Here is a 16,326-nt window from a genome sequence, read left to right as displayed (position 1 = left end):
TACCCCCATGTTTATTGCAGCTCAAGTCATAATAACTAATATATAAAATCAATCCATATAACCAGCAACTGATGATTGGATAAAGACAATGTGTTATATATACATTATATAATACTATTCAGCCATAAAAAAACAAAATCCTGTCTTTTGCCACAAAATGGATACAGCTAGAAACCCTTATGCTTAAATAAGTCAGTCTCAACAAGACAAATATCATATGTTTTCTCTGACATGCGCCAGTTAATATAGATTACAAAAGCTGTATAGGATTTGATTTTATTAGCTCTTATTTATAGTCCTGTGGAACTAAGGTTGTTCTACGTTTTATTTGTTGAATTTTATGGTTAGTGGTGCATTAAGCCTGTGGCTATAGAGTGGGTTGAAATTATTTTTTTGCAAAAATTAAAAAAAGAAAAGATGGAAGGATGGAGATTGAGGGAAGGAGAGAGGGGAGGAGGGAAATATGATTATCTTCCTAGAATTGTAACTAGGAAAAACATGAAATCCATTCACTTTATATTAATATCTTTTTAAAGAAACTAAATTTGTCCTGTTTTAAAAAACATAATACTTGTAAGAAAATCATGACAAAAGACAAATGCATGTAAGTGTCAGAAGAGAGGTATATTCAGGAGAGAGACAATGATCACTTCAGTGGGGCAGACTTGGACTGGCATTTGAGCAGGGAACTATAAGATACATGGATAGTGGGGAGAGCAGTCAATGCTGACCAGACACAGAAGTAGCCTCCCCAAACCAGGTTAACATTCAAAATCCAAGAAGAAAATTTTTTCCTCAATCCCCACTCACCGAGCCTTGGCCAATTCTTGGAGCTCCTCCCAGTGTTGAACAAACTGAGTCAGCCGCTCCTGGATCTCCTCTTGCCCCACAGCAGCCTTATCTTCCAGTTCTTCTGCCATATCCAGCACATTCTGAGGAATACACCCACTCCATGTCTCATTATCCCACTTCTCTCCCCATTCAGCCATAGTCCCTTGGCAAAGGATCTGGTCCTTCTTACTCTCTAGATTGTTTATAACCTCTATGGGACATGGGGTAGTCCTGAGAATCCTGAGAGGATGTAGAAAATCACACTACCATTCTCAATTACCCCAAACATACAGACAAGTATCTCAGCATTTGTGCTGGGGACCCCTGCTGCCAAGTCAGACCAAGTTGCCTTCTTTTCAAGAGGCTCAAGAGCAGCTTTCTCAGATGTTCCATCCTGAGTGCTAATTGTCAAAAACTGTCCAGTAGTACTAGAACTGCTCCTTCCAGGGAGGAGCATGGATTCCTGCTCAGAATTCTCATATTCACAGGAGATAAAATGTGAATGAGAAAAGAATGAGTGTGATGTGTAACTGTGACTGCAACATGCTACTTTCATATTTTGCAGGACTATCACATGTAAGTAAATTCTAAGCGACTGCTATCAGATTTTTATCTTTTCAGGTGTGATATTCTTATCCTACCTGGATGGCAGGTTCATGTGCCACCAGCTCCCCTTCTAAGCGTTTGTGCCTCTTCAGTAAGTTCTGAACGCCTTGTAGATCTCTTCCATAGTCCTGGGAGCTCACTCGTACTAACTTCTCTCTGAGATCAATGAACAAAATGAAAAATTTGAAGTTTAGACATGTGAGATCATCTTGGAGGCATGGCTTACTAAGTGTGTATGTATATATGTGTGTGCATGTGAGAGAGAGAGAGAGTGTGTGTGAGAGAGAGAAAGTGTGTGTGTGGGGTGTGGGAAATATGGTGAGTTCTAGAACATCTAGGTGCCAATAACCAAAAAAAAGGTAATTAGCAACAGAGATTTTCAGCAAAGAAATTTTAACTTATGCCAATACAAATTAAAATAGCATACTGTTACCCAACATATGCATTGCGAGAACAGCCTTCCTACTTATTCCTTTGCTTATCTACCTATGTATCTTTTCTTTGCTCAAGCTCAAGAATGTTTCTCTTTTCAAAAAATGTGAAAATACATATGAACTTCAAGGATTTTGTTATTTCTATTAATATATATAATAAATTTAGCCAAAAGGGAGGCAAAAGTGGCTAATATAGAGATCACACCTATCGGGATGGTTCTAAGCATAGAAGATGTGAACATCACTGTGAAGCATAAAGACTTCATAGACAAGATCATGACATCATGTGCCTTCTTTTTTTTTTTTTTTTTTTTTTTTTTTTTTTTTTTTTTTTTTTAGAAATTTTTGTGTTTTTTTTTTTTTTTTATTTTTTTATTTTTATTTTTTTTTTTAATTTTTGACAGGCAGAGTGGACAGTGAGAGAGAGAGACAGAGAGAGAAAGGTCTTCCTTTGCCGTTGGTTCACCCTCCAATGGCCGCCGCTGCAGCCGGCGCACCGTGCTGATCCGATGGCAGGAGCCAGGATCCAGGTGCTTTTCCTGGTCTCCCATGGGGTGCAGGGCCCAAGCACCTGGGCCATCCTCCACTGCACTCCCTGGCCATAGCAGAGAGCTGGCCTGGAAGAGGGGCAACCGGGACAGAATCCGGCGCCCCAACCGGGACTAGAACCCGGTGTGCCGGCGCCGCAAGGTGGAGGATTAGCCTATTGAGCCACGGCGCCGGCTATCATGTGCCTTCTAAAAAGGCTTTCAACATGTCCTATTTGTTGCTCTAAGCACTCTGTTTCCCTTTAATTCATTTGTTATTCATAAGAATCAGCATATCTGTAGAATAAAAATATGATGAAGCAGATTAAATAAGAATTTGGCAAAACAATTTATTTTGCTATTTTCCTAATCATATATTTTTCAAAAGAAATGGGATTAGCAATGGAAACACGGTGAATACTACAAAGCATTCCCTTTGTGGTATCTACTTTGGCATCACAGAAGATAAATTGGATATAGGAAGAATAATGACAATGACTGGTCAGCTGGTAAGTTATAAATGCCCTGACATTTGAACATCATACATTCTATGAAGTATCTAGAACAAACCTATATGATTTCTTAATTTTGTTCCCAGAATATTTGTGAACTGCTCTTCATTCCCTCCACACTTGTCTCCCTCTGTTGCATTTAGTGAGGGAATATGGGAAAACAAAATTCACATTAACTTTAGGCTAAGGCAAACGTCTATTATTAATATCCATTTCAGCATAAACTGAAACATGTTTGGTGGACTATTCGATTACTATCTTGATTATATGTATATTGTGAGTTAGTGGTACACACTCTATCCAAGATTCCTCATCATCTAAGTCCTGGAAGAACTGGAACAAGGCATATGTTTCTTTCAGTTTCTCATGGTGTGCAGCTGCCAAGATCTGGACATCACCAAAGCGCTCATTGACATCTTTCATTTTCTCCACAATCTGTTCAACATTGAAAGTCCCACTGGACAGCAGATCTTGAGCCAAATTATTCAGGTCCTTGAGTGCATCCTAGAAAGTTCAAGTGTGCTCGGTGAATGATATCATATGGTTATTACCTAGACCCCAGATCTTAACCTCTACTGGTTCCGTTTCAAAGAAAAGGTCAAGTAGATTGCTTTTAAAAATAGTGAATTTCACGTTATATAATATTGTGTGTCTCACACAGAATATTCTATGCCTTCTTTCGCCATCTAGAAAACAAGATTTGGATGAGCAATCTCTTGTACACTTGGGGGACTGTCTTTCTTCACAGCACCAAAGTTGACAATCACATATTGATTGATTGATTGAAATGTTCAACAATAACTCTTTTATTGGTCACACTCTTAGGCCAGCCACAGAACAGTCAGAATCTTCTGTGTCTATTCCCACTATAACCGACTCTCCTAGTTATATAACAGAAAATATTGACCAGTCCTGAAGCCATAAACCTGTAAAACCTTTACCTTCTTGCCCACATACTTGTATTATAAATCTAATACTAAAAAATTTCACAGTATGATCAACACCTGCCAGCATTTCTATGACTGTGTCCAGGACCAATTTCCAGTTGATACTAAGATGTAAATGGAATTATTCATAGTGTTTCTAGCTTTGGGAAGTGATGAATTTATATGCATATATCAACAAAAAAAGATGGGTTTTAGAATCCACCTCCTGGAGTCTTAGAATCTATATACATCGATTTAGCAGTGACTGTTAAAATGAATCTGCAAAGCCACAGATTTGACCTGGTTAAAATAATTGCTGCGAGGATGAACATTCAGCTTAGTGATTAAGACACCGGTTAAGATGCCTGCATCTCACATTCAAGTGTCTATATTTGATTCCACATCCAGCCCCCAATCTTAGCTTCCCACCAACGCAGGCCTTGGGGGGCAGCAATTGATGGCTCAGGTAGCTGAGTTCTTGCCACCATGTGGGAGATCTGGATTCCGTTCCCAGCTACCTTCTGTAACGCCAGCCCTGGGCCAACCCTGAATATTCAGGACATTTAGGAACTCATCCAATGGATTCTCTCTCTCTCTCTCTCTCTCTCTCTCTCTACCTGAGTCTTAAACTTTTAAAAGTAATACTTGCTGATTCAGGACACTAAGGTGTATTTTCAAGGCTATAGTCTCAAGTGACATCATTAAGACAGGTGGGAGGAAAGTAGAAATATTTCCAGTTCACTCAGAGAAATTAAACCCCAGCACCATTTACCTCTCGAGCCAACATCTCTGTTTCCAGTAGCTGATGCTTCTTGAGAAGATTTCCAGCTGAAGCCAGGTCCCTGGCTTGATCTTTCATGGCAAGCAATGTCTCTGCCTGGTAATGGAGAAATAAGCAACAAAGTTGACAGATGAAAATTTTCTTTAAGGAAAATAAGATTAGCATTTTGCCCCCAAATTTTTCCCAAGGATGGTCAAGGAAAGTGTCCTGATGTAAATTTATTGACTTAATAATTATTAATTAAATTCCCATGCCACCACCATTTCCAGGTGCAATTACCTCTGAGAGCCAGAACTCAAAGTCCCGGATGCCTGTGTTGAACCTCTGTTGGCGACTAGCCTCATCCAGCTTCTGCCCTTTGTCCAACGTCCTCTCGAGCAAGAGGTCCCATTGCTTCTCCAGGTCATCCAGTTGTTCCTAGACCAAAGAATGTGGGGAATCAGTATGGTTTCAGGAACCTGGGTCATGTGACTACTTGACAGGATAATGTAAGGAGATTCTGGAGGTAGGGATTAGTGAAAATTTTCTGATAACTTGAATATCATACATTTAAGGCAATTGTACTTAACCTGAACAAATAACAGGAGATGTTGGACAAAAGGGAAAGGTTGAATAAAGGGTCCTGAGCTGATTTCAGGGACTGATATTCACATGACAAAAGATTCTGAGCTTGGGACCAGTGTTGTGGTGCAGCAGGTGAAGCAGCTGCCTGTAATGCCTGCATCCCATAGGGTGCTGGTTCAAGTCCCAGTTGCTCCTCTTCTGATCCAGGCCCCTGCTAAAATGCCTGGGGAAGTAGCAGAAGACAGGCCCAACATGGGCTAAGATGGCTCTGGCTTCTGTAAGCTATGTAGACAGTGAATCAGCAGATGGAAAAATCATCATCTCTTTCTAGCTTTCTTTGTACTTCTGTCTTTCAAGTAAATAAATAAATCTTTAAAAAAAAACTCTGGGCAAAAAGGATTAAAAACATGTTAAATAAGCATGATAAGGGTTAGGGACTAATAGCAAGCTTTCTTGGAGTTCCAGGTACTGAGTATGCCGGGACAAATACAGTCTGTGTAATTTTTTAATGTTGATTTCTTTCTTGTACCACAGAAGGAAAATGACCACAGTATGGATTCTACAACTCCTTTCTATTGAACATTGACAGAATGAAATCCTTCTCTTCCTGCTCCTTTGCATTCCAAAACTCACCTCAAGCAGAGCCCTTACCTTCACTGTCTCTTCATTGCCATCACACGCCCTCCGTTCAATCAGGGAGTTTCCCAGGTTAATGACTCCTTCTACTTGCTCGGCTCGTCCGTTGACCTCGTTTTCAAAGGTCTGGTGTTTTAGGTATTTCCTCTGAAGGAAAAACAGAAACTAAATTACCTCTCACTTAGGGGATCAAAATGAGGTAAGTTATCTTTAAAGAGAAGAGTGCTGGTGCTGTCATAACCAAGGTGATGGTGACTTCTGAAGGATCTGCTCCACATTAGACTCAGAAATCCCTCAGGGCAGGCACAGTGGCTTCAGCAGTAATGGAGAGTTCAGTATAAGGGAATGACCGTACCACCAACAATCTGTGAATTACAAATTATTTTTAAATTCCTAGTTTCAACTTGCCTGAATGTTGGTGGGGTCTTTGTAGGATTCATCACAGGCAATGGGCAGCATCTCACTGATCCATTCTTTCAGCTCTTCAAGATCATGATAGAATTGTTTTAGATCAGCATAGTCTCCAAGTTTTGTCCGTTCAGCAATCAGCTGATCTTTGAGAGCCTTCCATCTGGAAGAGAGATTTGGATTACTTTTTACCCTCCACTCTTTCCCCCTGCTCTGAAGCTAAATAAAGTTTCCCATTTGCCAACATGTCCCTTTTCCTCTTAGACAGTCTCACTCTTCTGTGATTTAAAATGCAATGTTCAAGCCAGGTAATTTCTAAGGTATATTCAATGCCTCTCATTCTATAAATCTGGATCAAAAGTTCCCTAAGATGTCCAGATAGTTTTAAGCATCTGGAAAGAAGGAGAACTCAGAGTGTAATCCTCACAGCAATGCTAGCAAAGATACATTTTCCTGTAGCTGAAGGTCAAACCTGTCTAGCAGTTGTTGCAGCCGTGCAGCAATCTCCTCCTTGGCATAGTGATCATCAGCTATGAGTCTCCCAGCAAAATGTTCTAGCTGAGTGATCTTTTCTTCCTGTACAGAGGAAAAGAAAAGAGCCAGACAACTGGACATTAGGCCTTTTTGCAATCCCCAACTCCTTCCTAGACTGGAACAGAGATATAGAGATATCCTTTAAAGTTTCAGGTGATACATTCAGGACCAAAGATTAAACACCTTACAGAGAGGTTGATTTCAGCTGGACAAGAAGTGAAGCAACTAACAATCACATTGAGATGAGATGCTTGTGTGGTATAGGTCCTTCCCATGACCACTATAGAGGGTGAATCTCGCATTGGGTGGGACATTGAACTAGATAACACATAAGCCCATTTTTCAATCCTAAAACTTGGGTTTCAGAACAATGGCGTTAGAGTAGGAAAGTACAGCTGCTACAAGTAATTTGAGTAATATAGTGCCAAGAATTAAGCTCACCTGCATGCCCCTGAGTTTTCTGTAAGAAGCAAATATGTCAAGATACTTATAAATCATGAAAGCATACACATATGTAGCACTTTTGCTATTATCACTAACGGTTATTAATAGAACTCTTATCTTAACCGCTGTTACCTGGGCAGCAATTGTTTTGTCCAAATCATCACGCTTCTTCATCAACGCCTCCAGACTCTCTAAGGAACTCAAGTCTTCTGATTTCAGAATATTCTCACGTGCCACCATCCAGCTCTCAACCTTATCACAGTCCCCATGGAACAACTATTTGGAATGAAATTAGAGTCAAATGGTATATTTATTCAAGGAGTACAGAGGAGATTTTCTTACTCTATCTCTTGATATTAATACAAAGGATCCTAAAAGAGATGCTTATTTTATTCCAAGAAACATTCATACAATGCATCTGAGCTGCAATGGAATGACTATTCTTTCCTGAACACACATTTATGATTGTATGTATATAAGCTATGTCCAACTGTCAAATTGCTGTTTACCCTACGCATCCCTGGTGAATACTGGATGATTATTTCTTTAAGACTCTGTTAGACATCATCTTTCAGGGTAACCTGTGACAATGCCACTCCCTTCCCACAAAAGTTCTAATCAGTCCTTCCTATTTAGTCTCAAAGCACTCATAGATTTAATTTTATTAATATTCATCTCATTGTACCAGAATGATCTGAACTACGCATCTAATTTTACTACTTCAGAAAAGTTACACTATAGTCCTTGTGTTTGTGAAACCAGGCCCTGCACACAGTAGGTCCACAATAAATTCAATCAATAATAATCACCCCACTTCATATCCAGGACTGACTTCAACATTTTTTGCTCTTTGTACAAGGATGAATGCAACATGGCAATAATCAATCTATAAATCAGAGAGTACAGTGCCAGATAGACAAGGGGTGTTCTGTGTTTACAACAAGAAAACAGTAGTGAGTTATCTATGTAAAGCATACAAAGAATAGACAAAGACCAAACTTGCTTAAGGTTAGGGAATTTGCTCTACCTGCAACTCCAGGCATTGGTCTAGGATCTTCTTACGTTGTTCCCAGGCCTTCTCTAAATCATCTCTCTCCAGTCGGACAGCTTTAAGTTTTTCTTCAATCTCAGGGCTAGCACGATGCCCACTGTCTATAAGTTCTGCACCAAAATCTTCTAAAGCCTGGAATGTGGGGGCCTCTGCCTCCATTTCAGCATGATGCTCCTGTGGTAAAAGGGGGAAAGAAACAAGTAAGGCCAATGCTATTGAAAGTTTTACAATGAGGGGAGATTTTGAAGTCAAATGATCAGCAACTATGGCTCTTGTAACCATACCTCGTGTCGCTCAAGCAAAAACTCTGTGCCAGTTAAGTCCTCGGCCAGTTCCTGTGATGAGACCATGGCACTAATGCCCAAGATCCAATTCTGAAGGTCCCTTGAGAAATACACATTGGGATTGACAAAAAGCCTTTTAACTTATTACAAGGCTATCTATTCCATGACTTTTCCCCCTCGAAACACAATTCCAGAATAACACCTTCTATCTAGCTTTCTATGCTTCAGAGATCTTAGGTTGGAATTTTTACTGTATCACTTAATGATAACAATTCCTTGCATTGAGACCCTGTTCATTTAAATCATCTCTTTCAATTATGTAAAATAATCCTATTAAAAAACTGAGGATTTGTTTGTTTCCATACTGGAGATAAAAAGTCAGTTTGGAGAATGTAAGTCATGCCAATGTGATATAATCAAAAGCAGACATCTGGACTAGAATGCAGACATTGGGAATTCTGGAACAGTATATATTCTATTATTTCTGATAATACTGATTCCCTTTAAGTGATTTCTGAGGTTAAAAAAATAGACATTATTGTGGAGTCTCTGGGAAGTTGTATCTTTTCTCTTACTTGTTAATAGAAACAGATCTGCATACTCCTCTCTCTCTCTCTCTCTCTCTCTCTCTTTCTCTCTCTCTCTCTCTCTCTCACACACACACACACACACACTGTTGTTGAAATCAGGACATGTTTCCCCTCTCAAATGGTCAAGCGTTAGACAAAGCAAGCTAAAGTATATCCTCCCAGAGGACAAATGTGAATGCATTAATTTGAAAGTTCCATGATGGTCAAATCTTCATGACGAATGTATTTACTCTTATTTGCTAAGTAGGAATCCTTAGCTCCAGGGAAAAGAAGTCTACTTTTTGTGAACGAATGCATTCATCTGCTCAAGTTACTAGGTTTTATAAAGTACTTATTTAATAACAAACATTGTGGAAAATACAAACCTATACTCTCTAAAGCTCACAGTTTAGATTGAGATAAAAAGAATATAGACACTAATAATTAATAAAAAAGACTGATATTGGAGTCGGTGTTGTGATGTAGTGGGATAAGCTGCTGCCTGCAATGCAGGCATCCCATACAGATGCCAGTTTGAGTCCCGTCTGCTCCACTTCTGATCGATCTCCCAGCTAATGTGCCTGGAAAAGCAGTGGAGGATGGCCCAAGTACTTGGCCCCTGCATCCATGTGGAAGACTCAGATAAAGCTTCTCACTCCCAGCTTTGGCCTGGCTCAGACCTGGCCATGGAAGTCAGCAGTTGGAAGATCTCTCTGTCTCTCCTTCTGTCTCTTTAACTCTGCCTTTCAAATAAATAAATAAATATTTAAAATAAATAAATACAAGACTGAAAGCAAAATCCCACGAAGAGATAGAATGAGGTGGTAATATTTCTGAGACTGGGAGCATTATTTCTGCAACACTAATTAGTAGTGATTTATATAGTGCAAGGAGCATCATTTGACCTGGATTCATACAGACTTGTATGTTTATATATGTTGTTGAGAAATGAGTATGAATGCTTTTTAATGTGTGAACTATGTACTATGTGAACAAGTACAACTTTACAAAGGTGTTAAATTTATGAGAGGATTGCCAAGAGCAAGTACAATCATTTGCCAAAATCCTCCTTCTTTTTCTTCAAACAAATTGCATTTTGAACTATTTCTGGGCTCTTATTTCTAAATCCTTCTCCCAGCAAATTTATGTTATGGGACACGATATGGAAATAATCACACAAAATATGTATTTTGAGGTGAATTTTGGATTGAGACTCTGACAAGACATTTAAAATTTTGTAGGATTTAATTCCAACATTTCTACTACTTCTTTTCTAGCCCTCCTCTCAACATTCAAAACTCATGCTATGGTTATGGCTATTTATTCTGTATCTTTCTCATCTGTGTGTCTTTGTTATCATAGTTCCACCGACATAAATAGCTCTCCCTCATGTTAAAATCCTGACTGATAAGGCCCAGCAAAATTCCAAGTTACTTAATAATGCATCATCTGTTCTCTCTACCTATGAACTGTAACCTGCTGTTTGTTAGGAAGTATGTTCTGAGACACAGTCTATTCTACGCTGGTTATCTCTTTTCTTCTCTGCATCTCCAGTAGAATGAAAACTCCTGTAACCCACACTTTATGTATAATATAAAAGTTACAGAAGTTTACTTAATTGGTCTAGATAGCCTCATATTCCTTCAAACTTCTAAACTTTGTGGCTTTAAGTATGGAACCTGAACTCTTTGTATCTTGCTAGAGATGGGACTTGGAACACACTCATGCCTTCCAAATACAGAAATGCAAACCTGCTGCACTCAGATTGTCCCTAGAGGGAGGACATGGAACTTACTCAGAGGCCAGACATGGGACTTACTGTCCTCACCCAGCAAGATTCTGCTTTTAAGTGTTACCTGGCCTTGTTGAGGAACATGTAGAATTTCTGGGCCTCGTTCAGGTTCTCCTTGCGGTCCTCTGTTAGCCCCTGCAGGTTGTCCCAGGCCTCATTCAGCTCTGTCCGCTGTCTCTGCAAATCCTCAGTGGCATCAGGGTGGGATTCGCAGAGCCGCTGTGCTGTCTCCCCCAGGATGACTACCTGGAGATGTATGAGAGCTCTGATAATCAGACTCGAATCTTACGTGAATCTCAGCAAAAGAGTTCTGAGTCTTGTTCATCTCCCTAAATAGACACAACTGATATAGAAACATACTCTAATATTTTACACAATGATACAAACATTTTAGTCCACATGACATATTTCTGCAATAGTCAAAATTGACATCATAATATTTTTTTTTTCAAATTAGTAAGGTTACAGGGAATGGTGATTAAGTGACTGTTACTAGTGGAAGCTGAATGTGCTCCACTAATTGTGACAAACACGTAAATTTGAGATGTCAATAAGGGAAATGGGGTGAGGGATGTATGGGAACCTGTGTTACTAGCTCAACATTTTTGTTTTGTAAGTTTTAAATTAATAATAAAAATTAAAACAGATTTTGTAAATAAAAAAGCAACATCATTTAGAGAACTCAAAGATCTTGATTCTTCATGGGAGAACTTTTCTGATATAGACATCTCCTGTACTTCTTTTTGTTCTTCATGATAATGCCAAGCTATTGGATGCCTCCAGTTTATCTGATGAGCCCCAGAATTCACTCTGGGTGTGGGACAGAATTCATCTCATTCAATTCCTTACTAAGGAAACACTGTCACAGGCGTAAATCTAGTCATTCTGCATATGGGCATTTGTGTTTCTCCCAGGCCCCTGCCTTCCAGTTAGCTAACACAGTACTGACCACTTGGAATTCACTAAAAAACGCAGGGACATAGTGTACTCACTTCAATATAGGAACTCAATACCCCCCCCCCATGTTAATAGTCACAGCCACACATTTTTAGTCACCCTGACTTAGAGATGGTAGAACAAGGATGATGCAAGAAAAAGAGAAATGTATGAATAAGTTACCTGAAAGGAGACTCAAAGGAGGAGGCATTGGCATAGCGATAACCACATACAAGGAGAGTACAGGGAAAACTCTGGGAGCAGAGATCTCACCTTCTCCCCCAGGGGTATGATGTCTCTCTCAAAGCCCTCATGCTGCCGCTGAAGGGCTTGAACACTGAACAGGTCTGTGCCAGGCTCAGCAGCAGTGAGGGTCTGACACTTCTTCTCGATCTGCTCCTTTGTGTCAGCTGCATCTCTGTTATGCAAGAGAGAAAACAGTTTAGAAGTAATCATGTGCACCAAGGGAAGACGACCTAGGGCCACAAGGAAACCATCTTTCCCACCACTGCCACCGCCACCATCATCCTCCTTTATGTGTGAGCTACTTAGAGTCCTTTAACCTTCACATCTCCCAGAGGACTATTTCCTGTTACCACTCCCATTACATATTTCAGAAATCTTTGACTTAAAAAGGATAAGGATTTTTCTCAGTGCTAAAAAGTGAAGCCTACATTTGAACCAGGTGGTCTGGCTACTTAATCATTATATTTCACCACTTTCCATTGTAAACTATACTAAAAACTCAGGGTGTCTAAATTTTCCCCTTCTTGCACCTTAAATAATATGTTTTATACACAACAAAACTGTTTAGTTTCTGTTTTTTTCTTTGTCCACTTATTTTTGAGTGTGTGTATTTCTAAGTGTGGGTGTGGGGTTAGAAATCAAACACACACACACACACACACACACACACAATACTAAATAAATAGTCAATGTGATGTCTGGCGCCCTTCACTGTATGCTTCTAGTTCAAAAATCCCATAACTCCTATCTCTACTTCAAGCTTTGTTCACTGTCACAGAAACATAACTGTAGACTACTAAGTATGTACTAGGAAACAAGCTTAGTCACTAGAAAATTTAGTTTAGTTGTCTGGGAGTATCCCATCTACTAAGTGAGGAATCTACTACCCAAAAATCTCATTCCTAATGGCAAGTTGTCTCCACTTCAGGAAGAAGTTTTATTAATAGATAGGTTTCCACCATAGTGACTGCAGCTGGGGGTTCTGGAGCAGCGCTGCTCTTTAGAGTTACAGTTCTTACCTGTGAAACATCTGGACAGCATGTGCACTGCCCAGCAGTTGCCGCTGTTCATCTGCAAGCTTCTGCAAGGAACGCCAGCGAGCATTCAATTCCTGAAAGAGATGCAAACATGAGACTTTAGACATACAGCTAGCTCATATAGCCCAGTGGTGTATGAAGAGCACATGGGATTTGAACTATGGTAGTTTTCATGCTGTGTCTTTCAGACGTTGCATAATGCTACATCTTCCATGGATCATCTGAGCGTGGGGCTCATTTATTCCAGGGCAGCAGAAAGGAATTTGCTTTTTCCCGAATTGAAGATCCAGGTTAAAACCATCAACCCTGGAGTAGTAATCAATGATTGCTGCCACCAAAATTACATTACAGCCTCCAAAAAAAACTGAGAAGTAAGTATCATGTTGCTGATTAATAGCAATCATATTTCTCTAGAGAAAATAGAATCGTTCTCTACCTTGAATTACTAAACCTAGTAGCCTCTTACAGTAGGGAAAAAGTGTGTGGTTCCTGTGCACAATCCTCCTTATTCCATGAAAATCACTGCATAAAGAGGTTATCCTTACTGGTTTATCACAACTTAAAGAGCTAAAACATTCCATTAATGCTCATTAAGTCTTTGTTAGAACCATAGATACGATGCACGTCCAGTCAAGAATTCTCTCTGCCCCATCTTCACTGACCTATATCCTTCTTCATTATGGTTTCAGAATCCAACTCTTTTCAGTAAGCTGCGTTAACTTTGTCCCACTATCATAGTTTACCCACATTTTCTTTACATTTGTGTTGTTGAGCACTGACTTCCTATGTACTTGGTAGGGAGGGAGAAGTGAGTATGTGTTGTAATTTAAGGATTTGAGATCAGTTTAAAGGTATATGCTCCAAAGAAGTTGAATTTTAAGTGGGAGTAGGAGGCAAGAACTTTATGTTCAATTTGATGAAACATAGAATTAAAAAACCAAAAGGAAATTTAGTGATTGTACTATGTAGCCTTGTTTTCCAGATGTCTATGGACGTGTCCCCTAAGCTTCCTAAAACTACTTATTGAAGCTACACCTGAATTTCTGGTTCCAACACTTTTGCCCCACCCAACTACAGAAACACCTATGTGAGAGTAGAGAGGAAACTCAATGAATCTTTATAAAGGAATCTTCATATGAATGACTGGACTGATATCTTTGGCCTTTTCTGAGGCCCATTGCATACTGCTATTACCTTTTGCATAGTGTAAGTTATCTGTGGAGTATGACGTTGATTATATAAAAGTAAAATGAGAACAAAACCCCAGCCTGGTGGTGAGGAGGCGTGAAGGGAGTATTGGTTACCTGCCGGATTTGAGCTCCTTCTGGTGTTAGTAGGTCTTCAAATAACAGATCATCAGCAACCCTGTTGATATTCCTAAGGCGAGGCTCATTGGTCTTCAAATCCTGCATGGGAGAATGTGTCCAAAGCAGAGTAAATCCTCTCTCAAGAACCTTCTCTACTTACCTGCCTATCTTGGTTTCATCTCTGCTAAACAGTGAAACACATTGCTGAACTCCCTTGCAATACACAAGTTGACCTCCAAAGTGTGCCACTAAATGAGTTCCCTGGAGCTCCCTGATACTGACTATGACAAACTGGTCAAGAGGATAATTACTCATCTAGAATTTGAAGCATATTCCATTTTCTTAGATTTCTTGAAATCTCTCTCCATATTATGGCACTCCACAGAAGAAAGTACACTTGAGCTGGCCGGCGCCGTGGCTCACTAGGCTAATCCTCAGCCTTGTGGCGCTGGCACACCGGGTTCTAGTCCTGGTCGGGGCACCGGATTCTGTCCCGGTTGCCCCTCTTCCAGGCCAGCTCTCTGCTGTGGCCCGGGAGTGCAGTGGAGGATGGCCCAAGTGCTTGGGCCCTGCACCCCATGGGAGACCAGGAGAAGTACCTGGCTCCTGCCATTGGATCAGCGCGGTGCACAGGCTGCAGCGCGTCAGCCGCGGCGGCCATTGGAGGGTGAACCAACAGCAAAGGAAGACCTTTCTGTCTGTCTCTCTCTCTCACTGTCCACTCTGCCTGTCAAAAAAATAAAAATAAAAATAAATAAATTAAATCAGAAAGTACACTTGAGCTGTGCAATATTCTTTTCTGTCACTAGCAACTTCACCTTTTCAGAATTTCAATGACTGAGTTATAATTTTCTTGTATTAAAAATGATAGTAACAGCTCTAAGGAGCTTATTTGAATTTTTTAAATATTTATTTGAATGACAGAGTGAAAAGGAGAGAGGGAGAGAGAAACAAAGGATGAGAGGAAGTGAGGAAAAGAGCCGGAGGTGGCAGAGAAGGGAAAGAGAGAGAGAAAGAGAGAAAGAAACTTCTATCTGCTAGTTCACTCCCCAGATGGTCACAACTTCTGGTTCTGGGCCAGTCTGAAGCCAGTATTTGTGTATTCCATCTGGATCTCCCATGTGAGTGGCAGATGCCCAAGTACTTGGGCCACCTCCTATTGCTTTCCCAGGTGCATTACCAGGAAGCTGGATTGGAAGCAGGGCCACCCAGTCCTGAACCTTCACTGAAATATGGGATGCCAGTGTTGCAAGTGACAGCTAAACCTGCCAAGCCACAAAGCTGGTCCTTCATTTGAACTTTGAATTCTATGTGACAGCATAGTTTTTAAAAAGGAATGAAATAATTTAGACTCACTGCTAGATAAGATAATGGTATAAATCTGGGAGAAAAAAGGATAATGAAAAAGTTTTAGATGGACGGACAATTTATAAGGTATCTGGCTATCAAGTTCTTCCTTCTTCCCACCCCAAGTTCTGTCCCATTATAAGAATTTACACAAAGAACTTCAAGACACCATCTCAAACTGGGCATCAGGAACACAATATGGTTATAGTTTAAGCTGTGAAGAATTCAGGGAAATCAGCACTCCCGCAGGATTTTGGAGTGGCAGAGAATGCAGGCTGTAAGACTAAACTAACTAATGTCCTCTGCATTCTTCCTTCTAACTGTTAATGATTACAATACTCAGAGAAAGATCTGAGCTCGGGGCTCTTAGTTTTGGGGAGAATAGGTCATTGATATATCCCAAATGCCAAGGAGAATGCCCGATTCACAGAAGGTGCTCAAAAATATTTCCTGGTTGAATAAAGATCTTATTTCTTATTGATTAAACAAAATGTAATTGAGATGCAAAATGAAATACTACTCAGCCTTCAAAAATGAGAGAGTTTTGTTACACG

At 40.1% G+C, this 16,326-nt stretch overlaps 1 protein-coding gene across 1 annotated transcript in view; it reads right to left on the bottom strand.

Annotated features, from left to right (window-relative positions):
- The window catches only part of SPTA1 (spectrin alpha, erythrocytic 1), a 78,168-nt gene that overhangs the window by 23,112 nt on the left and 38,730 nt on the right, over positions 1 to 16,326 (bottom strand). The window contains exons 24-38 of the mRNA XM_051858483.2: positions 14,423 to 14,524; positions 13,101 to 13,192; positions 12,109 to 12,253; positions 10,964 to 11,145; positions 8,539 to 8,638; positions 8,231 to 8,428; positions 7,336 to 7,479; positions 6,698 to 6,801; positions 6,226 to 6,388; positions 5,833 to 5,964; positions 4,897 to 5,034; positions 4,609 to 4,713; positions 3,206 to 3,414; positions 1,473 to 1,593; positions 811 to 932 (exon numbers count right to left, since the gene is read on the bottom strand). Of these exons, the coding sequence (XP_051714443.2) occupies positions 811 to 932; positions 1,473 to 1,593; positions 3,206 to 3,414; positions 4,609 to 4,713; positions 4,897 to 5,034; positions 5,833 to 5,964; positions 6,226 to 6,388; positions 6,698 to 6,801; positions 7,336 to 7,479; positions 8,231 to 8,428; positions 8,539 to 8,638; positions 10,964 to 11,145; positions 12,109 to 12,253; positions 13,101 to 13,192; positions 14,423 to 14,524 (2,057 nt within the window). The remainder of the gene's footprint in view (positions 1 to 810; positions 933 to 1,472; positions 1,594 to 3,205; positions 3,415 to 4,608; positions 4,714 to 4,896; positions 5,035 to 5,832; positions 5,965 to 6,225; positions 6,389 to 6,697; positions 6,802 to 7,335; positions 7,480 to 8,230; positions 8,429 to 8,538; positions 8,639 to 10,963; positions 11,146 to 12,108; positions 12,254 to 13,100; positions 13,193 to 14,422; positions 14,525 to 16,326) is intronic.

The sequence above is a fragment of the Oryctolagus cuniculus genome, chromosome 7 (genome assembly GCF_964237555.1).
Source record: "Oryctolagus cuniculus chromosome 7, mOryCun1.1, whole genome shotgun sequence".
NCBI lineage: Eukaryota > Metazoa > Chordata > Mammalia > Lagomorpha > Leporidae > Oryctolagus > Oryctolagus cuniculus.
Note: the sequence above shows the minus strand (reverse complement) of the source record. Positions and strands in the feature narration are given on the sequence as shown.